Source organism: Schistocerca americana, chromosome 1 (assembly GCF_021461395.2).
Source record: "Schistocerca americana isolate TAMUIC-IGC-003095 chromosome 1, iqSchAmer2.1, whole genome shotgun sequence".
NCBI classification, from domain to species: Eukaryota; Metazoa; Arthropoda; class Insecta; order Orthoptera; family Acrididae; genus Schistocerca; species Schistocerca americana.
The window spans coordinates 1,141,455,919-1,141,483,740 of record NC_060119.1 but is presented as its reverse complement, the minus strand read 5'-3'; the positions used below and the strand labels follow the sequence as shown (position 1 = coordinate 1,141,483,740).

The 27,822-nt window shown below is 39.7% G+C and overlaps 1 protein-coding gene across 3 annotated transcripts in view; it reads right to left on the bottom strand.

Moving 5' to 3' along the window:
* Positions 1-27,822, bottom strand: part of LOC124619293 (serine/threonine-protein phosphatase 6 regulatory ankyrin repeat subunit B-like) — a 289,649-nt gene that overhangs the window by 69,841 nt on the left and 191,986 nt on the right. For all 3 annotated transcript variants that reach the window (XM_047145590.1, XM_047145570.1, XM_047145581.1), the window contains exons 12-13: positions 12,862-12,960; positions 4,973-5,515 (exon numbers count right to left, since the gene is read on the bottom strand). In XM_047145590.1, the coding sequence (XP_047001546.1) occupies positions 4,973-5,515; positions 12,862-12,960 (642 nt within the window). The remainder of the gene's footprint in view (positions 1-4,972; positions 5,516-12,861; positions 12,961-27,822) is intronic.

The following is a 27,822-nucleotide window of genomic DNA, read 5'->3' as shown; positions in this document are numbered from 1 at the left end:
AAGGAAAAATGACACTGTTAAATCAAATGCTGATGACACCTCTATAGACTGCATAACTAACAAAATATCTAGGAATGAATATTGATTCTCAGCTGAAATGGCATCAACACACAAAGATACACTCCTGGAAATTGAAATAAGAACACCGTGAATTCATTGTCCCAGAAAGGGGAAACTTTATTGACACATTCCTGGGGTCAGATACATCACATGATCACACTGACAGAACCACAGACACATAGACACAGGCAACAGAGCATGCACAATGTCGGCACTAGTACAGTGTATATCCACCTTTCGCAGCAATGCAGGCTGCTATTCTCCCATGGAGACGATCGTAGAGATGCTGGATGTAGTCCTGTGGAACGGCTTGCCATGCCATTTCCACCTGGTGCCTCAGTTGGACCAGCGTTCGTGCTGGACGTGCAGACCGCGTGAGACGACGCTTCATCCAGTCCCAAACATGCTCAATGGGGGACAGATCCGGAGATCTTGCTGGCCAGGGTAGTTGACTTACACCTTCTAGAGCACGTTGGGTGGCACGGGATACATGCGGACGTGCATTGTCCTGTTGGAACAGCAAGTTCCCTTGCCGGTCTAGGAATGGTAGAACGATAGGTTCGATGACGGTTTGGATGTACCGTGCACTATTCAGTGTCCCCTCGACGATCACCAGTGGTGTACGGCCAGTGTAGGAGATCGCTCCCCACACCATGCTGCCGGGTGTTGGCCCTGTGTGCCTCGGTCGTATGCAGTCCTGATTGTGGCGCTCACCTGCACGGCGCCAAACACGCATACGACCATCATTGGCACCAAGGCAGAAGCGACTCTCATCGCTGAAGACGACACGTCTCCATTCGTCCGTCCATTCACGCCTGTCGCGACACCACTGGAGGCGGGCTGCACGATGTTGGGGCGTGAGCGGAAGACGGCCTAACGGTGTGCGGGACCGTAGCCCAGCTTCATGGAGACGGTTGCGAATGGTCCTCGCCGATACCCCAGGAGCAACAGTGTCCCTAATTTGCTGGGAAGTGGCAGTGCGGTCCCCTACGGCACTGCGTAGGATCCTACGGTCTTGGCGTGCATCCGTGCGTCGCTGCGGTCCGGTCCCAGGTCGACGGGCACGTGCACCTTCCGCCGACCACTGGCGACAACATCGATGTACTGTGGAGACCTCACGCCCGACGTGTTGAGCAATTCGGCGGTACGTCCACCCGGCCTCCCGCATGCCCACTATACGCCCTCGCTCAAAGTCCGTCAACTGCACATACGGTTCACGTCCACGCTGTCGCGGGATGCTACCAGTGTTAAAGACTGCGATGGAGCTCCGTATGCCACGTCAAACTGGCTGACACTGACGGCGGCGGTGCACAAATGCTGCGCAGCTAGCGCCATTCGACGGCCAACACCGCGGTTCCTGGTGTGTCCGCTGTGCCGTGCGTGTGATCATTGCTTGTACAGCCCTCTCGCAGTGTCCGGAGCAAGTATGGTGGGTCTGACACACCGGTGTCAATGTGTTCTTTTTTCCATTTCCAGGAGTGTATTTGCAAACAGAATGTCATAAGCATTACACGATTTGATTGCTCTCATCAGCGTATAACAGCCAGTGTCTTTAAGTTCCATAGTATTCATACACACACTCAGTTCTTAGCTAAAAAATTCTTTTCCAGGGAATAAATGCACAGAATATGAACACAGTTTTAAAACCACAAGAAAGAGCCAAAAATAGTGTTCTTGAAGTCTTTTGTGGTGGCACACTTCAGTAATATTGGAAGCTTAGTCATGATCCAACACAGACCATTGCAGAAAGACAAGGAAGTTAATAAAGGACTCTAGCATGCCATAAGAAGTGATGAAGAAATTAATGCGTCATGCCACCAGACATCCCAGGCTTTAGGCATCGCCGAAGATACACGAGGAAAATATTCCTTTGAGGCCTACAGCTAGTGCAATCAGTTCAACTGCCTTCAGACTGGCAAAACATCTGGCATGCCTATTAGCACCCAAACTGGGACATCATGTTGCTAACTCACTGTCATTCATTGTGGCTCTCAAGAAAATAAAGAAAGGCCAAAGTGACGTACTGATCAGTCTGGACTTTTTGTCACTTTTTGTGAGAGTGCCAGTACAAGACATGCTGGATATTGTCAAGCCTTTCTGCCATGCCTTAAAAACAATGTACTTTATGCACTGCAACGAATATTATGAGATGACTGATGGCACAGCCAGGGGATCTCCACCATTTCCGGCTGTCACCAACTTTTCCATGGAGCAGTATGGGGGGCAAGCCCTGAACTCTGCGAGGTTGTGACCATCTTGCCTTCTATGGAATGTTGACAACCTCTTCTTGATGTGGCCTCTGGTGAAAATACACTGCAGCAGTTCATCAACTACATGAATGGTGACCATCCCAAAGTTAAATTTACCGTTGAGTTGGAGATGGATGGAAAGCTACAATACCTGGGTGTTTTAGTTGAGTGGAAGGAAGGAGGCTGGCTCAATCATTTAGTGTACAGGAAATCTATGCACATGGGCCGGTACTTAAATGCCAACAGTTTTCACCACCCTGTACATAAGGAAGCAGTACTGAACACATTAGTACACAGGGCAAAGATTATTTCTGACAACGACCATCCAGAGTCTGAATTTCAGTATTTGAAGTGCATGTTCAGAGGAAATGGTTACAGTATGAGAAAAATTGCTAAAGCTTTCAAGTGCCACCAATGAAAGATGCCTTGTGAATCGGTGGAAGAGGACAAGCCAGCTGCATTCCTTCCATACTGTGGAGCAACTACTAGCAAGATTGAGCACATGCTTAAGAGACATAGAGTGAGACCAGTGTACTGGCCCACCTCCAAAATAAGAGATATGTTATGCCTTGTTAAAGACAACAAAGGTCTTTGTGTTCTTTTTTGAATGGTGTGCCCTACGAATGTGGTAGTATTCACATACGTCAAGTCATTCACAATGTTGCTGGGCATTGCGCAGAGCATTCATTACGCATCAAAGAAACAGAAATTGAGAAGTCAGTCATGGTTGAACATTACCTAGAAAACAGGCATAAAATACAATTTGAAAAAAAAAAAAGAGTGTTGGCTCACAGAACATCAAACTGGGATTCTGTTATCAAAGAAGCAGTCAAAATTAGAGTAAACAGTAACAGTTTTAACAGAGATCATGGCTACATACTTAGTACAGCATGGGACCAGGCTCTGGACATTGAGCAAAAGCATAGATGTAGGCTTGACACTTGTAGGGATGCAGCAGTGGCAGTTTCAAGCGTGGCTTCAGCCACTTGCGTCATGTGACGTCACTTGGTACCACGTGGAACGGAGATGCTACGAGCTGCCCAATTTGCCTTCTGCGTATGCATCTCTCCAGCCCTCTCTGGAAGGTTTCAGAAGCTTCCATTACATCTATATAACACCTTGCAGCCCCCCATAGTCAGTGATTTCAACCCCTGATGATGATGATGGAGAGAACTATTGAAAGCTCAAGTGTTTTATTCAAAATGACGTGGCTTATAAGCTTTACGATAAATTGCCCAAGAAGATTAAAGAGATTGCTAACACAGACCTATTTAAAATGGCAGCTGAAAAATACCAGGTAAGCAATGCATTATACACATTGAAGGTTTACACAAATAAATAATAACAGCGATAATAAAACATCTCTTATCTCACACAATACTTTCAGACTATGTATTTTCCTTCATTTTTTCTTTTCTGGAAAAACTTTCTCCCAAAGCTATGCAATGTATAATATTAACACATTATCCTCTTTCTGAGCTCAACATCTCGCTTATAGAGCAGCATGTTGACTCAGTTTCTTTGGGCTACCAAACTGGAAGCTGCAGTACACAAAGTGGAAGGCAGACATTGTTGTTATGGTTGTGTCCTCAGCTGACAGCATTTTTAGCACAACTTTATGAAATAGTGTGTATAGCATGTGCAGTAACTGGGAGAAGCGAATGAACAGTGTAACACTAGAATTTTACATTATTAAATAATTTATCTGTAAAACACTACGTACACTAGAGACAACCTGAATGAGGTAGAACTGTTTTAAGCAGACTGACCTTGTATTTAGGAGGGTGGAGGCCCCTATCTTCATCCAGCCATCCTGATTCAGTTTTTCTGCAGTTTCCCTGATCATTTCAGACAAATATCAAGATGGTTTCTACTACGCAACCATAGCCAATTACCTTTCCCATCCTAGTTAAACTAGACATGCCTGTTTATATGAATCATGTTATTTTTGTCAACCTTAAATTTTAATACTGAGACTTGTCCAATATCCATGAAAAACTGATCTACAAATAAATAAAACTACTACTCTACTACTACCACTACCACTGCTACTGCTAATTATATAGACAATGTATGGGACAGTCTGTTCTTCTAAAAGACATTACAACAATTCTGATCAAGTTCTCCAAGTAAAGGACTGGGTTCACATGAGCAATTTTGTATTATTTGCTAATTCAATATCTGCACAGCAATGTCTCACTTCATTTTCTCTGTTCTTCTACCCCCAAAACAATGTAGCTGGATCTGTTCCTTTTACCATTTGGAACCCAGCTGTCTGGGTTACACAAGAAGATTGGAAATCTTCTTGTATAACCCAGTTGGCTGGGTTCCACATGACTTCCTTTTACACTGCATATGATTGATGTGGTTTTGTCTGCCCAAGCCATCACAGCCCTTAACAACATATTATAATCACACACAAGAGAGGAATTCTGAATGTAAAACCCAAACTTCACAGTAAGATCCACCAGTTCATGTTAGCTGTAATGTTGTTGCCCTTTCTATTTATGGTTTTTATAGACATATTTCCATTTCCAAAACAAAATGTGTTTTGTGATGTTATTCTGAATAGGCCTACTGACTTTTGCACTACGTAACTACAGCTGATTGTACCACATAATTTGTCCCTGTGCTTTATAATAATACCCATACTTCATTCTTACCATCGCATTCCCATGGCTGGCTGTGATATGCAAAGGTTCCTTCCCTTGGTTGTCTTTTACACGAGGATTTGCTCCTGCTTCCAATAGAATCCTCACACAACAATCATTTCTATGAACCGCCAATTGTAGAGCTGTCTGTCCTTGCTCATCCTGGTGATCTACTGGGACCAGATTCTTTTCAAGTATGTATTCCACAATGCTATAGCTATCGGATGTAGCTTCGTTACCATAATATTGATTACTGATAACTTTTTTAATAGCACAATGTAGAAAACTGCTACCTGTTTTGCCACATTCTGCTAATGCCTTGTTCTTTTGTAATATAAGGTCAATGATATAGGTATCAGCAATCTCAAATGCTGTATGTAAGATGGTTTTCCCATTTTTATCCACATTACCACTGTCCAGTAGAAATGCGTGTTCTCTTATAAGAAGATAAATGAGTCTGTTATTACAGTTTTCAAATGCCACATGTAAGACTGACTTTCCATTTTTATCTCTCACAGTCAAATCTGCTCCAGCCTCAATCAGCAACTTTGGAACCTACAAAAACAGAAAACACTATTTCAGAAGATGATATCAATTAATGTCAGAAACTTGTGAAACATAATTGCATATGAGTATTTATTGAGGTAATAGATTACAGGAGATGCATTTTTATGTTCCATAGGTCTACAGTGAGGAGATCTTCAAGGATGTAGGATATGTCATAAAATAATAATACATATTTACAAATTTACATATTTACAAAAAACTTATATGTCAATATCTCATCCACAGACTGCTGTAGGATACGCCAAAATATCTTAAATATACAGGATGTCCCACTCAAACCACCCTAATTTCAAAGACCCAGTTGGAAAAAAAATTGTAGAGCATCTCAAAGAGTTTATTTATTTATCATCAATACACCTCTACACGTGAACCATTTGTAGCATGAAGAATATTGAGTCTATATTCACTTTCTTGCCAAATTATTTGTAACATTTCCTCTGTTATTGTTGCAAATGCATAAGTGAGAAGATGTCGCAATGTAGGAATATCGTCCACTTTGGTCGCATACACGCGGTCCTTCACGAATCCCCACATGAAGAAATCAAGTGGCATAATTTCAGGTGAACGTGGTGGCCAGGCAATGGGTCCTTTGCATCTGATCCAATGATTGGGAAATTTCCTGTCTGGGAACTTGTGGACAGCCGTTGACCAATGCTCCGGAGCACCATCTTGTTGAAAAATGATGTTGGGTTTGAAATATGGTATCCTGGCTGATACACAAAGTTGAAATATGCTCACTTTTTTTTTATTTACTTAAATTTGGCATATTTCGTGACAGTACCTTTTCCGTTAGATGTTTATGAGGCAGTATTGGTCTTGGCTTCAGTTGTCTATTGGGAGTATGATTCCACAATGCGTCTTTGTCGGCTGCAGAAATGACCTGGTTCAATGTGTTTGCCTCATTTTTGGTGCTTCAAACACCATTTCTTCGAATGTAGTTTCTTCTTATAGTTTGTATAAAAAAAATAGTAACATAATTCAAAATTATTTATGACGGCGACCTGCACATTCTTCTACCGTCAACACACACCAAGAGTTAACTGCCGACCGAGTATAGTCAAAGACGATTCCAGTGTCAAAGACATTTTACACAGCACACAAGCTTCCACTTGTAATCAGTCTCTTTGCTATTCTTCGATACATTTACTAATAGTAATCAATATGCTTTCACTCTCATAAATATAAGTAAATTAACATAAGATAAGGCAAATTATAATAAAAAATTCTGACAAAAAATATAAGAAAACATTTACAATTTGGTATCGATAAATCCGGTAAAAAAAATACCACATCTCCCAGATCCATTACAGGTTGCAAATCTTGTATCTGAGGGTATACAAACTGCTCCAACATGCCCAGATACATTGACCCATACACTGTTTGTTCCGCAAAGAAGAACGGTCCAACAATCCTGTAGTGCATTAGCCCACACCAGATGTTTAGTTTAAGGCTATCAAGAACATGTTCAATGACAATGTGCAGATTTTGTGAACCCCAAACCTGAACATTATTCCTATTAACCCTTCCTGACAGATGAAAGGTTACCTCATCTGAGAATAAACATCTTTGCAGGAAGCTGGCATCCATATCAATACGCTGCAGCATATCCATAGCAAATTGTTATTGGTGTGGTTTGTCGTTTGGTGTCAGATGTTGCAGAATTTGCACTTTGTAAGCACACATACGGAGATGCTGGTGAACTACATGATGCAGTATTGATTGAGGTACATCAAGTTGCCTAGATGCTTGATGAATTGACTTACTTGGGCTTCTGAGAAATGTTTGTTCGATGTCCTCCACTGTCTCTTTTGAAACTCCGTAATTTGCATCACCAGAATGTTTCAGAACACTTCCTGTTGCCAGAATCTTCCTATACCATTCCTTAACTGTTTTCACATCAAATGGATCACATTTGTATACACAATGATAATTTCTTTGCACAGCAATCTGCGATTTTGTTTCTGCAAACCACACTACTGCTTGCATGCACTGCTGTGGAGTCACCATTTTCACTTCATGCAACCATGCTGCACTCTGGCGACAATGCTTGGCACTTCTGAAGCGGGAATATAAATTCTTAGAGATTCTCTACAATGTGGCGCATTTTTTCATTGTTGTATCTACTGTGGCGTTTCTCTCCTGGGTCCTTGAAATCAGGGGGGTTTGAGTGGGACAACCTGTATTTTTACTGAAGAGGTAATGACAAACATGTCACGAAACATGTAAATGTATGTAACAGTAAGATGCATATGATAATTTTTAAGCTATTCTAGGCTACCCACGCATCATCAAAGCAAAAATCAGTTTACAATACTAATTTGTATTGATCACATTACTGGAGTAGAGATTTTTAGGATTCAGAACAGAACTTACCCAGAACTGCCAAAAGAGATGCAATGGGAGCTTTACTAACAGACACAAATTTGGAAATAGGGATGAATCATGAGCTTTTGCACTGTTCCAGATTTCCTTCTCTTCTTTATTCTGACAAAGAAATTTTAGAAGAAATAGGGATGAATCATGAGCTTTTGCACTGTTTCAAATTTCCTTCTTTCCTTTATTCTGACAAAGAAATTTTAGAAGATTCTTGATGTGGCATAGAGGTTGCAAGAAGATCAATAGAGGCCAACAACAGACTTGCAGGAAATGCACCGCCAATGCCCTCTCTGCTGCCAGTATTTAGACTGCTGCCACAGACTGGAGGGCCAATCTATTGTAGATCAGTGCAACAAGTGAGTTCCATTCTGTCCTCAGTCGCAGCCCAGTGGGAGTCGCAGTAGCAGTTAGCTCTGCCACTAGTTCAGAGACAAGCAGCACAAAGCAACCAGAACAGTGTTCATAGTGAACATTGTAACTCAACAGCAGTTAGGCTAATGAGGACTATTATAGAGAGCTTGTACCACAATGACTATCTTAAGTTAAATAGATTTCTTATTCTTAGGAATAAAGAACCCATATAATATATGCGTACAGTTTGTGTTATAGAAAGAGGATACCAGCCACAAAACAACATCCTCTCCTTGCTCCCTTGGTACAAGCCTTCACAGACAATGAAACAACATAAAAGATGGTGACAAGTATGATTCAGATGATTCAGAAGAAGAGTTTTCTTGCTTCTCTTGTTACTTAGCTTGCAGGGGTTCATTGCTAATTTCTTGTAGTGTTCTTGCGTGTATTCCAGGAGGAGAGCCACAAAACTAATCAAATTTCTCTTTTCAGAAGCTTTGCTTGCTTTTTTGCTATAACATATTTGTGTAAACCATGGCTACCCTACCCCCTCCACTCCCTGCCCCCGCACATCAGCTGCAGTCAGCCAGTGGCTCTAACACAAGCTTTTCAGTTTCAGAACCAACAAATTGCTGCCTTACTAATGATAGTACAATTTCTGGCTGCACAATCAGCATCGGCCACACAACCTGGCCAGCTGACCGATAAGCCCAAAAAGTTCCACCAACCAGCATACCACCGTTCCAGCAATTTAACAACACAGAAGAGGAATGGCTCAAATACCTGACATAGTTTCAAGCTCATTGTGCAGTTCATCAAGTTGAAGGTACTGTGAAGCTACAATAATTTATTTCATTGCAGGGTCCCCAGTGCTCAGGTTAATACAAAAACTATTCCCAACTGTGTCTCCTGATGAAGTCAGTTATGACAAAGTAATCACTGCATTAACTCAGTACTATGACCAGCAAGTTCAAGTAGCTGCAGCCCGATATCAGTTTTTTTTTTTTTTTTTTTTTTTTTTTTTTTTTTTTTTTTTTTTTTTTTTTTTTTTCCCCCCCTCTGCAGAAATACTGTCAGTGATGCACAGAAGTAACAGGTGTGACTAGGAAGGGCAAATTTAAGTGTAGTTAGCGGCTACGAACGGGGACATTTATAACTGTATGTTTATGTATACACATTACATAAACATATCGTTATAAGTTGTGGCAACTTTTACAGTGACTTAATGATTAGGAATGCTATAACATTCAATGTCCCAGATAGTAAAATATGGGAACAGATCTTAAAGTACTCTGATCCATCACTTCCTCAAGTGTTGCAAATATTACAGCAATATGATTCAGGTGCCATAGGCCAATAAGTTTGACCAGGCTCCAATTTGTCAGGTCGAGTCACCCCTTGCTCACGACCGCAGGTAAACAGACCTGTGAAAATAGTGAAGTCTTGCCCTAGACGTTTTGCTCACCATAAAAGACAGGATTGCCCATGACATAATGCAACATGTTACACATGTGGAAAAGAAGGCCATGTCCGCTCCCAGAAGAAACAGGCTTGTGCACATATAGTGAAGGCTGTGTTTTCCAAACATACAACAGGTTCTGACAAAACTAAGATTAAGGTTGTGCCTCTTTCTTGCTCTATTGCTGTGCAACGATGTTCTAACACACAGTTTGTCTTGTTACGCATTGTAGGCCATTGTGTGAACTTTCACATAGACACAGATACCTCAGTAACTTTACTTAATCATGCCATGTACAAACAGTTAGGCTCACCATGCCTTTCCAAATATAACAAGTGCCTCACTGATTATAACAGACAGGAAATTCCAGTGCTTTGACAGCGTAGTTTGCCTGCCACTTACAAATCTCATGCCAGGACAGTGAATTTTACTGCATTGAAATCAAGAGACAGTGAGAACATCTTCGCTCAGATGCCTTTGATTTATTTGGCCTTAGCATCCAAGACAATGTACTTTCCATATCGGCTTGTGATCCAAATGACAGTGTCGCTAGCATGCTTAAAGAATTTCCTGAACTACTTTCAGAAGGAATGGGAAAAGTAAACAACTTCATAACACATGTTATATTGAAAGACAGTGCACAACCTAAGTGTTTCTGAGCCCAACCCATTCCCATTGCTTTAAGAGAAAAGTAGCCAGTGAATTGAAAGAATTGCAAGGTATTGGTGTAATTTCTTCCATTCAAGCTAGTCAATTGACAGACTTAGTGCAGGATGTTACCTTTCTAAGATAGATTTGCATGATAACTACTTGTAAATTCCATTGGATGAAGAATCGCAGAAAGTAATGTCATAAATACACACTTAGGTCTTTTCAAGTATTTGTGTTTGCCCTTCGACAGTGTTTCCGCACTGTTACTTGGAACAGCTGACTGCACAAGTGGCATTTTGTTCAAATTACCTTGACAATATTCTCATATCATGCCATACATGAGAGGAACACATTGCCAATTTGCAAACTCTTTTTCGAGTACTGTCAGAAGTGACATCTCAAAAAGTGTGACTTTTTTCAAACTGAGCTACAGTACTTCGGTCATGTGATAAATAGTCAGGGTGTGCACACCCTCCAGTCTCATTTACTTGCAATCTGTGGCCTGACTGCTCCTTGCAATGTGTCTGAATCGCAATCAGTACTAGGCAAGATGACATACTACATTTGGTTCATACTAAAAGCCGCTCATATCGCAGGTCAATTGCAAAGCCTGTGTCACAAAAATGTACCTTTTGTGTGGACTAAGGACTGTCAAGACACATTTCAGAAACTCAAAAATTCCTTGCTTAGTGACAGATGTTTAGTACATTTTGACCCTGCCGAGATGATAGTGTTGCAAGTTGACACTTCTTCCTATAGAATCTGCACTGTGCTTTTGCACAGAATTGGTGCACAAGACAGACCTACTGCTTTTGCCTCAAAGTTGTTAACTCAAACTCAGTGAACTTATTCTCGAATAGAAAAACAGGCACTCATTATTGTGTATGTTGCAACAAAATTCCATCATTATCTGTATCATCGCAAGTTCTATTTAGTGACAGTTCCTATATGCACTGCCCAAAATTTGCAACACTGGGCTTTGTTGCTTTCACACTATGAGTATGAAATTGTGTACAGACCTATGGTAAATCACGTCAATGCAGAGGCCCTATCTTGCCTTTCGATTGGCCCAGACTCTGATTTTGATCCATCTGCCACATCTTGTTGCTAAATCAATGTGCAGGACTCTGAATTGCTGGAATCTTTTCCCTGGCACTACAGAAACATTGCACAGACCACGGAAGCAGACCCAGACCTCAAGATTTTGTTGTATTATCTTTGCATGTCTTGACCCCATTCACTGAACAGTATCCAGAACTCAGTTGTGCACCAACATTTTTACGTTGACATAGCCTTTCAGTTCAATAGGGTGTGATTCCAGCTCAAAATGACAATGGACAATCCCCTGTGCTTATTCCCAAATTGTTGGAAAAGGATGTGTTGCAATTGCTTCACCAATGACATTGAAGAATTATTCGCAATAAACGGTTAGTGCACCAGCACTGTATTTGGCAGGGCAAGGATGCCCACATAGAACAGATGACACCACAGTGTTGCCCATACGCGGAGAACCAATCCACTCCACCACAAACATTCTCAGCTTGACCTAAGCAACAAGTGCACATAGACTTTGCAGAACTATTTTGGAACACTCATTGGCTCATAGTGGCAGACTCTTTTAGCAAGGTTCCATTTGCAGTGCCTATGAACTCTACATCATCACATAGCACCACTCGAGCATTGTCCTCCATATTTTGCATCTAATGTTTGCCAGAAGTACTTGTGTTGGACAATGGACCACAGTTCAATTCACATGATTTTGAACAGTGCTGTGAACACAATGGCATTACTGGTTTCTAGAATGAAAAGAGACTTGAAAAGAAAGCATCTTTCCGATGTTGCTGAGGTGAAGAAGAAAACATTGGAGGCACTGTCAAGCATCACAAAATATGAATATAACAATGTTTCGGAAAAAAAAGAAAAAAAAAAAAAAACAGAATAAAAAATTAGCTATGTGTATTAATGCAAGTGGAAAGTACTTTGAATGGGATTGAAGGTTTGTGCTTAAAATGTGAATAAATAAGTTCTAAAAAATAGTTCGGATTCTTTCGGGTACCGCCTCATACATCAATATCTGCACCTATTTCCCGAACACCACTATGAAGTGCATGGCAGTGGATATGTTGCAACATATAGTGTAATAGTGTTAACACTGTTAACATGTAGAGTAACTTAAACCAAGAATTCCAGGAATTCCAAATTAGTGACGGATAATGCACCACTCAAGTACAAATCTGTCTATCACAAGTTCAGAGTTCTAGATCCATTACAGAGGAACCTTATTTTCTTTTTGATAATGTGTTAAGATTTTTGAACAACAATACAAATTGCTGTCAATAATTGCAATTAAGTTAAAAAATTGGAGAAGAAATTAAAACAGGAGAAGAAGTTTATAATTAATAATTACATCAGTTATTTGGATGAAAACTCATGAACATAATGTACCATCAACAAATGCAGATATAAAAATCAACATGACAATTAGTAAACTACTTACCTCATTGTAAGTACCCCTATATTTCATGAAGATGGGAGTTCTACCATCAGCATCCACAGCATTAACATCAGCTCCTGCATCAATGAGAACCTTCATAATCTGCAAAAAAATTAAAAATAAAGTTATACTCTGCCAATTATAAAACACTTTCATTTAAATATGATATGGAAAGTTCTGGCAGAACGAGTGTATGTGTTCTGATGAAGAAAAAACATCATATGCCAAGCAAAAATGTTCCAGTTCTTCTTTATGTACTTGTACACTGTTCACTGCCTCAATAGTCTTTTAAATATTTTATACAAACAATGGAAACTCCAGGTTGGAATATCAGCAGTATAATGAAAAGATAGACTGCTACTCACTGAAAAGATGACACACAGAGTTGCAGTTAGCTACAACAAAAAGACAGTTACACACTAGCTTTCAGCCAAAGCCTTCTTGAGAAAAATAAACACACATACATTCATTCACACAAGCATGCATACATGATCACCATCTTTGGCAGCTAGGAACAACATTCCAGTCATCTTTATGGTGAGTAGCAATCTATCTTTTCCTTATATTGTAAATATTTTGTGCTTAAATCCTCTGGGTTTTCTTTTACTGTGGGGTATAAAGTCTAAGCATAATGTTGGTATCTAATGTACTCTATTATATGATCAGTTTCTTCTATCTACTTCATACACAATTCGCATAACACAGATAAGCAGCTACACTTAACAAGTCCTGAAAGTGTCAAGATACTTATAAACCAATTTCAGTATCAAACTTAGCACCCAGGTCTCCGCACATATTAACTGTCCATAAACAAGAATTTAAATGTAGACTGTTAATAATTAATTACTCACACAGTAAGTCACAAACAGTATTTATGTACAGAAGTTCTCATGCTGATAACTTCTGTAAGGTTACAAGCCATAGGTTTTCTGTGTATAAACTGATCAGGGAGAGTGAAGGCTGTGTTGAGGAACACTTAGCTGACGAGGAAGCTGTCTGTATGATGTGAGATGTATGCCGGAAGGAAGGCTGGGCAGCCCAGCCATATTTATTTATTTATTTATTTATTTTATTTATCCATCCATTGACAATAAATATTGTATGGATGTTGTCAAGCCATTTCAAAGAAATGGACACGAACAATATATACGTAAAAAAGTACAAAACAAAATAATACAATGAGGTTAATAATAATACAATGTAAGTAATATAGCCTATATACATCCCTGCTTGTTATTTTAAATGCATAGTCTGTTTTTCATAAGGCTTTAGTTTTGTCCTCCCTAAAAGGCAAGTCCTTATATACACCACACTGCTTAAGTATATATTTACATCACACAACAGCTGTCCTTTAAGTATGTAATGTAATGAATGATTAGGTAATGAATGATTAGGTAGGGCCTACATATTGAGTATTTTCGATTTTGCCTTTATAAATATCATCAGAAAATATTTATTGAGCTACATAGTCATTTACACAATAAAAACATTGTTCTACTAGAAATTTTTTAAATTCTGTTTTAAATTTGTCATCATCTCTAACTTCCTGATGTTGACTGGCAGTGCGTTGTACAGTTTTGCACCGATATGGCTCACATGCCTTTGTGTATTCGTTCTTTTTGTTCGATGAGTATGGAGTGCTGCGCTATTACGGGTATTGTAGTTATGAAAGTCGGCATTTGTCTGAAAATCTGCAATGTGGGTCCTGACATACAATACACATTTGTATATGTATAATGATGGTATAGTAAGTATTCTAACCATTTTGAATATGGGTTTGCAGTGTGTCTGTGGATGACTGTGAGTTATTATTCGGATGGCCCTCTTCTGCAACAAAAAAATTTGTTTTAGGCGCCCTGTTGTGGAACCCCAAAATATTATTCCGTATGTGGCAAGAGATTGAAAATAGCCGAAATATGCCATTCTGGCACCCTCTGAGGTACAAACATTTGCAATAATTTTGAGAGCAAAACAGGCTGAATTAAGTTTCTGTGCAAGTTTTATTACGTGGTCATTAAAATTTAAGTTTTCATCCACATGAATCCCCAGCAATTTTGTGGATGTCACTCTGTCTAAGGCTTTGTCACCCCACACCAGATCAAGATTTACATTTTGACATCTTTTCCCAAACTGCATATAATTTGTTTTATTTACATTCAATGTCAACCTGTTTGCATTGAGCCAAGAGTGGATGTGATTTAGTACTTTATCAGCAGTTGTTGGTAGCAACTGCTTTGGTGCACTTATTATCATACTAGAATCATCTGCAAATATTATTGCTTTGGCTGCATCATCTGAGGTGTGAAAATCATTTACATAGACAAGAAACAATATGGGCCCTAAGATGCTGCCTTGTGGTACTCCAATTTCTACATTTTTTGCCTCTGATACTGAATTTATTTTGTGGTTGGAGTAAGTTGATGTCAGTCCTACTACCTGTGTTCTGTTTTTTAGGTATGATTCAAACCATTTTTTTCCTATCCCATGTATACCCAACGATTCCAATTTTTCTAAGAGAATGTCCTGGTTCACCGTGTCAAAAGCTTTGGAGAGGTCTAAATTTACTCCTACTACACTATAATCTTTTTCCAGATTTTTGATTATTTGTTCAGTGTAGCACATTACTGCTGTTTCGGTATTTTTACGTGCTTGGAAGCCATGCTGATTTCTGTTAAGTAAATTATGGTCGTTTAGATATGTGTCGATTCGGTGCTTCATCAGTTTTTCTAATATTTTTGAAAATGCTGGGAGGAGAGATATTGGGCGATAGTTTTCTACCTTATACTTGTCGCCGTTTTTAAATAATGGCTTCAATTTTGAAATTTTCAGCCGTTCTGGAAAAGCTCCTTCACTGAATGATAAATCGGCTATGTGTGCAAAGGGCTTTGCGATTTGTGGTGCTGTCCTTGTTATGATTGACACAGGCACCTCATCTATGCCAGCCGACATTTTGGGTTTCAAGCTTTGTATCACTTTCAACACTTCACCCTCATTTGTTGGCTCTACCCTCATCCTACAAGCTGTTTTTGGATATTCAGGTTTTTCTTCATTTGTAAATTTTAAGCTTAATGAAGTTGTTGCATTTATGAAATAATTGTTAATATAATTTGGCAAATCTTGTTTATTAATATTGACATTTTTAAAATTTTTGAGGCTAATGTCCTGGTTTTCACAACTCTTCCCCGTTTCAGTCTTCACAATACCCCATATGGCTTTTGATTTGTTTTCAGACTGTCTTATAAAACTATCATTACTCATGAATTTTGCTTTAGCAATTACTTTTCTATATACCCTCTTGTAATTCCTGACATATTCTATGAATTGTGGGTCTGTGGATGTTTTCATTTTTGAAATTAGTCTCTTTAGAGTTCCACAGGAAGTTTTGATGCCTGCTGTGATCCAAGAACTTGGCTTTGTATTACCATGTGACCTGATTTTTGACAGCTTTTTTGGAAAACACATTTCAAAATATCCCATGAAAATGGAAGAAAATGTGTTATATGCATCATTTGTATTTGTTAGGGATAGTACTTCTGCCCAAGCCTCATTAGTTAGCATATTTATGAATTCTACACAGTTCTCTGTAGAAAAATTTCTTTTATACATGAAGTGTGTTTTTCTCTCTTTCAGTGGCCTTGAAGGGATTTTGAGGACAAGAGCATTGTGGTCTGATAATCCCAAATCAGTATTTGTCACTTCAACTTCTGTGCGTCCTACATTTGAAAATATATTATCAATAAGACTGACTGTATTATTTGTTATTCTTGTGGGTGTGTGTATGTGTGGAAGCAGGTTGAAACTACATAACAGATATAGGAACTTATATTTTAGCCTACTTTCACTCATAAGATTAATATTGAAGTCCCCACACACAACTACAGTGGCTCTATCGGTGAACAGAGTGTTAAGCAATATTTCTAATTGGTTAAAGAATATGTCTGCATCACCAGTAGGTGGTCTGTATATTGCTATGACTATGACTTTTCCCTGTATTTCATTCAACTGCACAGCTGCAGCTTCAAAATGATTTTCCACACTCAATGATTCAGCTTCACACCTTCTTTTATAGCTGATACTTGGTTTGGTAAATATACATACACCTCCATTTTTGGTATTTTTTCTACAATATTGGCTTGCCAACTTAAACGGATGAATATTAATGCTACTTAGTTCAAAACTTCTGCACCAATGCTCCACAATGCACATGCAGTCAATATTTGCACTGTTCATAGCTACCTCAAGTTCTAATGATTTATTTCTAAGACACTGAATGTTTAAGCTTAGAATCTGCAGGTGATGAGGATGAGAACTGGTTACATTTGTATTTACATTTTGTGGTGTCATACTCCGTTCCTTGCCCTGGCGAGGTACCAAAAATCCTCCAGAAGGACAGGTTTTCTGCACCTTGTAGGTCGTTCACTGGGATATGGTGAGTTGCTTGCTGCTGCTGGTGTAGCTCCCGGTGTCATTGATGCTGTCATTTCTGTTGTTGCTGTTGATGATGGTGTATCTGCTTCTGATACTTCAGGTGTTGGTTCTGCTGTTATTGATATGCTTCCTTGTGAACTGCTAGTACTTGGGGTGTTTTCTTGCAATGTCAGAACATCACACTTGTCTTGTAGTGGTGATGCTTCATTTTCAGATTCACCAAGTAGTTTGTGGGTCTTGTCCTTGAGGGGAATTACGTTTGAAGTGTCACAACTTACTTTCGTTTTGGCATTTACTATTTCTATTGTTTTTGCAATTACGAAATTTTTTCCTAATCTATTTAAGTGGAAACCATGTCTAGTATGGAATCTCCTTCCTAGTTTGCTTATATCAATGAAAGTCACATTTTCGAATCATTTGCATATCTGTTTCATCTCACTATTTGCACTTTCCACTTCTTTGTTAACGCAGGACCATTCCGCTAGGTCATGACGATGTGGTACTGAAAATACAATGACGTTAGTACATCTCAGTTCATACAGTCGCCTTTTTAGTGAAAGCAACAGATCTTGTTTTTCGTTTCTTGCGACGTCGTTTGTTCCCGCTAGGAAAACAGCAAAGTCTTTGTTGCTTAATGTGGGAATTTTTTCGTGGCTTATTGCAGTTGCTGTGCAGAATTTTGCACCTGGTTTCACCATGGAAGTTAAGTTCACATTGCTTTTATTACGAAAGTCAGTAGCTATGTTTCGCCCCTGGCTGTCTGAATATATTTCGATTTTTGTAATTGTTTTGGAGCTACAAAATGTAGGCCTAACTGAGCTGTTTATTTCCTCTTTCTTTTTCACACAAGCCGGTAATTCATCGGAACTACATAAGGTTGGCAGATGTTTGTTTACTAAATTTACGTCAGATTTCTTATTTTTTTGCGTCAACGAATTCTTTTGCTCTGGCTTATCTACAAGATCCTTTTGCTTTTCACATGGTTCATGAGCACTATCACTAAACACTGCACTTCCACAATCTGTTGTGGAAAGTACTTGAAATAAGTTGTCGTGCATGAAGCTTACATTTATTTCACAATTCTCTTGATCTTGTACTTTTTGTTTGCGGCCGCTGCACTTCACCTTTGTCCACTTTTCGGAAACTGAGATGGCTATGCAGCTGCTTCCAATCAGGACAGTTGCTTAATCCATATTTTTCATACCAAAAAATTAAAAAACTATTAAGTCACCGAAAAGGATCCTTTCTCCTATCAGTATCATATCAAGTGCGATATAAGCCAGTTGTGTTAAGAGCAGGTACACCAGCCAGACAGGCAGAAATTTTATACAAGATTTAAAGAACATTAAGACCTGGTCAATTCCACGTCTGCTCTCACAATGCATTTGACTGACAACCATTATCAGCTGCAGCGCATTAGCATTAACTTAATTGTCTTACACATTGCAAAGAAATGTTGGACACTGAAAAAACTGAAATCTAAGAAGTCTTTATCCCCATCCTTTTGATACAATTAATGAATGAACAGACCTGTATCATAGAAATATTTTAATTAATTATGACATTATCCTTGCAGATTAAGGTGTCCATATAATGTGAAATTTTCCTTGATTTTTTAAATGTAGAGGTCTGTAGTGAAATGTCCCATTCCTTGAATGAGAGGTACCATGTCCTTAAATACAGAGAAAAGATCTTCGTGACAGAATTGTTGATAAGTGGTGGGCACCCTGCTGTTGCGAGGTGTTTTAACTCTTAGATGCTGAAACGAGAGTTAACAGTCCAGTGACTGTATGGATGTGGATAGCAGTCAGACGACCCTACCTGCAGTGTTAGAGATAGAAGTTTCACAGAGCAGGTGGTGCGGAGGAAAGAGCTCTATTAAATCTAAGATTGCAAAATGTTGAAGATAATAAATGTATTGTATTTGTTAATTAGCAATTTGAATATCAGATCTTCTATGTACATAACACAGAGAGACATCATATGAGTGGGTAGCTGTCCTCGTTTATCATGTATTGAGCTGTAATTTTGAAGATAATATAAGAAGGTGAATTGAATCATACTTCTTATTTATGAAGCGAGTGAATGAGAAGATAATTTTCCACAGCTTTATCTGCAGCCTGTAAGGAGGCAAAGTCTGAGCCATGGTGGAGGAAGAAGCCACACAGATTCAGGGCACAGAATAGCTAGACCCTGATTAATAACATTTAACAGTGACTGAATATTCAGTAAGCAACATTCATTGTGTATAAAATGAGTATTCAGGTGGCAACTTATTTAGGTGTTTGGTGCATGAGGTGAAATATAACAAACCACCACGTAGCCCAAGCCAATGTGAAACACTTCAGGTCCTCTTCTCTCTTAATGTTGTGATGGTTCTGTCTCATTTCTGTTGTTAATTCCTGCTTTTACACTTTAAAAAATTCACCAATTTCATGGATTGTGTGCAGTTATTTATTTATTTTAGCTTCACCACTCATGGTTAGTATTTACTATTATATAGTTTTTCCCATTTGTGTTTCCGGTCACACAGATGGGGGAACAACTGTTACGGAAGTTTTGTAAGTAATTTCACATGCCCCCCCCCCAAATTTTTATTGCATTTTACACTGTTTATTATTGTTTTAGGTCTCTTTTACTCTTCTGACACAGAACCCTTTGTTCCATAACAACACTGGGATGAGGGTGTCCTCAGATGATTAAGTGATTTTATTTGCAAGTAACATCTTGTTCTCTGCTTTAAACCTGAAATTTTAGCCACATAGTTCCTTATGTGATGTTTTAGACTTGAGGATCCCCTCCCTTATGTGTGTAACAGAATTATTTTTAATATTGTAGTTTACACCAGATGATGGAACCGTAACTGTTCTGAAACAGGTCATGTACCCAATAGTAGATTGTGGATTAAGCAAATGTCCTGCAGTTTCTTCATTATTCAAAACTAAATTGTAAATTCACAAGAAAGAAACATAACAACAGAAGGATGATCCCATTGAAGTTGTTGCTATCAATGTACTGCCAAGAAACTTTTAATGTTGTTGAACAATGCTGTTGAATTTTTCCATTTGTGCTCCACATTTTCATTCTCAGCACCGAATATTTCATTGATTTATTTATTTATTTATTAATCCATTTGTAGATAATTAAAATTGCATGGATGTTGTCAAAACATAAATACATAAAATAAAGACACAGAGAATGCTGATTACACAGACGCTCTGCAATCTGTATCCAGGCACTCTTGCCAAGCAACAATTATTTTCCAACCTTTCTTGATATTTCTTGTAAAAACCATAGTCATACTTTATATCACAGTCTTATGATCACTGATACCTTCCCCTGCATTAACTGATTTGATAAGTTCAGGTCTGTCTGTTGTTCGGAGGTCTCAGATGTTACCTTCGTGAGTTAGTTCTCTGATTATCCGCTCAAAGTAATTTTCAGACAAGGCATTCTCAATAATGTCACATGAATTCCTGTCTCTGGCACCAGTTTTGATAGTGTGACTATCCCCATCTATATCTGGCAAACTGAAGTCACTTCCTATTACAACAGCATGATCAGATAAGTTATTGACAACATTCTGCCAGTTCTCACTGAATCGCTCTACCACTACAGCTCCTGATCCAGACTGTCTATAAAAGCATCTGTTTACAATTTTTCACCAACCTCTGGCATTTAACTTCATCAAGAGTAATTCACATTTGGAATCCCTGATAACCTCACTAGAAATTATTGAATTCTTTACTGCAATAAATACACGACCACAATTGCTGTTCACTTCCCGTTCAACAAACTTTCTGTCCGTAACACTATCTGTGATTTGTAACTTTCAAGAAGTGATACTAATTGTGGGACCTATCCTTGGGATGCTCCTGTAGTTCACTAATACCATATTCATCTTTTCTACATCCAATCTTTGAGGACGAGCATTCTCTCAGAATGCTATGGCTTATTTATCTTTGGTTTTGGCAGGCAGTTCATCTCTGATGCCAATGTGGAGGGTCCTCTAACCCAAAAAAACCCCAAGTGCACGCCACATGTACTCGGCTATGGACAGATTCTACACAAATCTCTGCACACTTTCCTACACCCCTGCAGGGGATTTTTAATTCTTAGTTATCCTGTATGGCTGTTGTAACACTCTTCTAGAAAGGTGACTTAATCTGCCACAAGTGCTGCTCACTTTTGAATTTACAGAGAGACTGTATCCTCCCAGCATTTACTGTCCAGTTCTCCTGTGTAAGTAGTCAAAATAACTTCAGTAGGCTTGTTTTTATATAGTGGGGTTATTTTTAGTTTATTAGTGAGTAATTATTTTAGTTGTTAAGTGAGCTTTTAAGCAAAATGCATTTCTACTAACAATCACTGAGAAGTGCTTCGTTTGTGAGAGTGATGTCAGTGCCCTGTGTAGTGCTGGTCAGAAAGGCAGTGGGTAGCTAAATGTTGCATCATATCATTGACAGCATATTGTAAAGCCATGTAACCAAATTGTAGTCACTTGGAGATGAATATCCAGAAAGTTAGTGCACTTCTCTCACCTTTAATACTAGAACAGTGCAAGGAGTCAAAATGACACCTATCATACTTTTTCTTCAATATCATATCCAATATTTTTACTTCAGTTCATGAAATCAAATTACTTTTTTGTAATTTTTTTCTCCTTTTTATGATGATGTCTTAGGATTTACATTTTTTCCCCATTTAATACACCCAGAATGATGGAAGGGGTCAATTAAGATACCGTCTCTTGAAGAAGTCAGGTGTTGAATCAGAAGCTGAAGATGAAGACATCGTGAAGAGGGAGAGATTAATGGATGGAGATTAAGATACTGATCTTCCCTGGTCAAAACAATTAGGGGATCAGTTGAGATATCCAGGTTCTGAAGTATTATCACCAGCAGAATGAACTAAAATGGTTCAATGTCGGTTTTACGGAAAGGAGACAATAACATTACGGTCACCGAGATAATGGTAATAACAGAAAGATGCTGCTAAGGGGATTGGTGTTGACTTGTGTTTACTCTATCAAAACAATTACACCAGCAGTTGGGTTCAGATAGTGCAATGAGCAGGTAGTGCAATGCAACAACAACATGACTTACATGAAGCTATGGCATGGAGAGCCACAGGATGGTTGGAGTGGGACAGACATAGAGGGAGCTGGCTGCAGCTATTGGAGAGTCTGAAAGAAGGTGAGGCCGAGGTCATCCATGGGTTACATCTGCAAGAGATGACCACTATATCCGGTTAACAGGCTATCGAGACAGGAGGCTGAATGCAACTCAGCTGCAACACACCCTCCAGGCAGCAACAGGATGCGCAATATCTACACAAACACTCCGGAATCACCTTCAGGAATGTGGCCTCTATGCACGGAGGCCTATGGTGTGTGTCCCATTAAAACCACAAGACCATTTAGCTCCAGAAACTGGGCAGATGAACATTAGGATTGGAGTTGTAATGAATGGTGCCAGGTGCTGTTCACAGATGAGTCAAGATTTTGTGTTAAGCTGGAAAATCGTCATTCCCTCATCTGGAGAGAATGTGCAACTTGGAACGATCCTGCTTATGTGCAGGATACATCACCGTATCATGGTGGAGGATGAATGGTGTGGGCAGGAGTCAGTATTGGTGGACGTACAGAGCTCTATGCCATTCAGAATGGCGCTTTGACTGCTCAGAGGCATAGAGGCGAGATCCTTCGACCTTTTGTTGTGCCCTACACTGGCACCATAGGAGGTGGGTTCCTTCTGTTGGATGATAACGCTCGTCCCCACAGAGCTGCACTGGTGGACAACATGCTTGAAGCAGAGGGAATTGAATGAATGGAGCGCCCAGCTTGTTCACTGGACTTAAACCTGAATGAGCATGTCTGGCATGCACTTGACAGATGCACTGCAGTCATACCAGCACCTGACTGATAACCTCATACTGTTCATGCCACACAGGTGTGCAACTGTGCTGGCCGTCCAAGGTGATCACACACCATATTAGAGGACCACAAGAATGACTGTTTCACTATTATGGTAGCCCCATGGTGCCTCGCTCTATGTAAACAACATGTCAACTTCAAGTAAAGAGTTGAGACAGCAAAATATTGTACTGTATCACACACAAATTACAATTTTAACCGATATCCGAAGAAAATACATTACCATATATCTATCGTGTAAGAAGTCTCACCTGATCCCCTAGTTGTTTCAAGCAGTGTACATCAGTCCTCACCTCACACAGCAGTCCCAGTGGAATGCTTCTACAAATATCATAACTAGAGATGGAACTAAGTGGGAGATTGCCAATTTTTCATCTTTGGAAGAAGGTCAGCCACGAACACGCGTAAGAAGTGAGGAGGACCTACTAAGTGCACTTGCCAACAAAAATATGATGCTGTCATAAGTGCTTTCCATCTTATTTTTGATGAAGCAGTTGTACTTCTTATGATGAAACACATAGAATCAAATGCTCAAAAATTACTAAAACCAATTACTGGACCATGTCACTTTAGGTACTGGAAAAGCTGATAGCCATCGTATATGCTCTGGGTGTCAATTATACAAAAGTTATATATGAGAATGAACTTTGATCATATTCTCAGGGGTGTACTTTCATCCTCCATGTTATGCCAACTGAGAAACTCAACCCATGTTGATCGCTTCACAGTTAACAAATTTGTTCTTGTACCAGAAGTTTTGTGAAAGTTCACACAAAACAGTATCACACTTAATGCCCTGGAGAAAATTAACCAGAGATGAGCAACTATTACCAAGTAAAACAAGATACACATCCCCTTAGCTCATGCCAAACAAACGCAAATGTGGATAGCTGCTGAGGTTGTGACATTCGAATGCTTTATTTCTTCATTGATTTTCCTCAGTGTTGACATACTACGTTGCTACACTGGCTGAAAAATGGGGTTTGTAATTTGGTCACTGACTACTGCAAATAATGTAGCCAACAGGTGCACAGTTGTGTTTCACAATTCTTTACTTTCACTGTTCACAACCCCCCAATAATACACAGTTACATGGCCAGTGCACTATTCTTTAACTTTCAATAAGCCTCGTTGATAGTTTCCAGGCAAACCTCCACACACATTTCTGTTGAACATCGATGAGCAGTAACAACCTAACCACACAGTTCACAGTCTTTCACATAAATTTAACAGCCACCATCATTGCTTTAACACATGACCTATTGGTGTACCACTTATTTCACTGTTAAGTTGATGCATTGTTGTTGTTCTAATCAACACAGGTTTCTTGTCTGAAACTCGGCCATGGACTGACTGTCTTCGGACCAAAAATTGGGCCCTTACATATCCTCACAATAATAGGCACTCAAACTATACATTGTTCGATGTTTAATTTACAGGAATTACAATTGAAATTTAACTCATTGTATTAACTGAATACAATGAAAAATTCGTTCTTTTTAACAGTTTCTTCTACTAAAAGAGGTAGGCTGAATTATTTGTTTAAATAATGAAATTAACAGATATCCTTCTGCAAACAATACTTTTGACAAAACTGTTAATTACTTTGGAAATAATTAAGGGCTGGGTTTGCTAACACATTTTCAAATAAAGCCAAAGAGATCCTTTAAGAATACCATTAGTTGTGATGTTAAGCTTTCCCAGTGTACTGATTGTTCCATAAAAACACAGGAGAACTGCTGGATTTCAGTAACGTCCTGCCACGATATTTCAGTGCAGAGTCTTCTGGCCATCTTCAGGTGAGTACCATTGTAGTAGTACTGGCAAGTACGTGCTGAGCTCTGCTATTTAAAGCCATGCTGAGGTAACATTGCGCATGCGCTGTTCAGCGTGCACATTCATAACAACTCCGTGCACTGTGCCTCGCGCCCTCCATGGTAAAAGCTTGGCATATCAATATCAGATCAATTTTTATCTTTATGCAGATAACTACATCAACTATGAAGTTTCTCTATAACAGGATTCCAAGCAGAGTTTAGATGATAACCCCTATCTCGATTGATGAGAGTCTTGTTGTCAGACAATCTGATTTCCACAGATTCATTGATAATGGAGCTCCAAAAGTTTGATGTATGGGCCAAAATTTTTGTGTCGTTGTAATTCATGGAGTGGTCTGTGAAAATACAATGTTCGGCGATTGCGGACTTGGTGGGTTGGAGAAGGCGAGTATGCCGTTGGTGTTCCACAATGCGTTCCTGCACAGTTTGTGTTGTTTGCCCTATATATGATTTGCTGCATTCACACAGAATCTTGTAAACACCAGATTTACGCAGGCCCAGGTCATCTTTAATGCATCCCACCAGTGATGAAATTTTGGAATGAGGGCGAAAGATGACTCTCACTTGATACTTTCTCAATATTCTGCCTATCTGTGAAGATATATTCCCAATAAATGGTAGATAAGCAGTCGACCTGAAGGCCTCTTCCTCTTCCTTGGTCTGTTGTTTGAAGGTCTGCATTACTCAGTTCACTTGCCTAGTTGAAAGGCCATTCTTCAGAAATACTTTTTGCAGGTATTCCAGTTCCACTTGAAGACTGTTGGTGTCAGAGATGGTAGGGGTACGGTGGATTAAGGTTTTAAGAATGCCCATTGTTTGTGCTGGATGGTGGCAACTAGTAACTTGCAGGTACAGCTCTGTATGAGTGGGCTTTCTGTACACTGAGTGACCAAGTGTGCCATCACTCTTACATCTCACCAAGACGTCTAAAAATAGCAATCAACCATCTTTCTCTATCTCCATGGTAAACTTTATGTTTTCATGTATGGAGTTCATGTGACACAAAAATTCTTGGAGACGGTCCAAACCATGAGGCCACACTATAAAAGGGTCATCAACGTATCGCCAAAATACTGTCAGTTTAAATGTGGCAGAGTTGACTGCTCTTTCCTCAAAATCTTCCATAAAAAGATTGGCCACCATTGGAGACAAAGGACTCCCCAAGGCAACACCGTCAGATTGTTCATAAAATTCACTGTAAAATATAAAATATGTAGAGGAGAGAGTATGCTCAAACAACGCTGTAAATGTCTGCACCAAACATATTGCTACTGAAGTGTAGTGAGTCCATAAGAGGCAGCTTTGTGAAAAGAGAAACCACATCAAGACTGACCAATAAGTTGTTACTTTGCAGCTGTAGTGACTGAAGTCATCTGCAGAGGGATTTTCTCTGCCTCATGATGACTGGGTGTCGTGTGATGTCCTTAGGTTAGTTAGGTTTAAGTAGTTCTAAGTTCTAGGGGACTGATGACCATAGATGTTAAGTCCCATAGTGCTCAGAGCCATTTGAACCATTTTCTGACTGAAGTCGGCAGATAAAATCATTAGAATTCTTTATGTGATGTGCACAATTGCCTATCACTGGTTTGAGCAAAGACGCCAAGAATTTTGCTAGGTCGTAGGTGGCTTACAGGTTCGTGGTGCCCTCCGTTGGTAATGCTGGAATTCAAAATGATGTTGGCCCACCCTTAGCCTTGATGACAGCTTCCACTCTCACATTCATACATTCAATCAGGTGCTGGAAGCTTTCTTGGGGAATGGCAGCCCATTTTTCACAGAGTGCTGCACTGAGCAGAGGTACCGATGTCAGTCGGTGAGACCTGGCACATAGTCAGCATGTCAAAACATCCCAAAGGTGTTCTATTGTTCTATAGGATTCAGGTCAGGACTCTGTGCAGTCCAGTCCATTACAGGGATGTTACTGTCGTACAACCACTCCGCCACAGACCGTGTATTATGACCAGGTGCTTGATCATGTTGAAAGATGCAGTTGCCATCCCTGAATTATTCTTCAACAGTAGGAAGCAAGAAGGTGCTTGAAACATCAATGTAGGCCTGTGGTGTGTTGGGGCAATGCAAAACAACAAGGGGTGCAAGCCCCCTCCATGAAAAACATGACCACACCATAATACCTCCACCTCCGAATTTTACTCTTGGCACTACACACACTGGCAGATGACGTTGACCGGGCATTCGCCATACCCACACCCTGCCATTGGATCGCCACATTTTGTACTGTGATTCATCACTCCACACAACGTTTTTTCCACTGTTCACTCATCCAATGTTTACATTCCTTACACCAAGTGAGGTATCGTTCGGCATTTACCGGCGTAATGTGTGGCTTATGGACAGCCGCTTGGCCATGAAATACAAGTTTTCTCACCTCCCACCTAACTGTCCTAATACTTGCAGTGGATCCTGATGCAGCCTGGAATTCCTGTGTGATGGTCTGCATATATGTCTGCCTATTACACATTATGATCCTCTTCAACTGTTGGAGGTCTCTGTCAGTCAACAGACGAGGTCGGCCTGCACACTTTTGTGCTGTACGTATCCCTTCACATTTCCACTTCACTATCACATCAGAAACAATGGACTTAGGGATGTTAAGAGTGTGGAAATCTTGTGTACAGGTGTATGATACAAGTGACACCCAATCACCTGACCACATTCAAAGTCCGTGACTTCTGCAGAGCGCCTCACTCTGCTCTCTCATGATGTTTAATGACTACTGAGGTCGCTGATATGGAGTACCTGGCA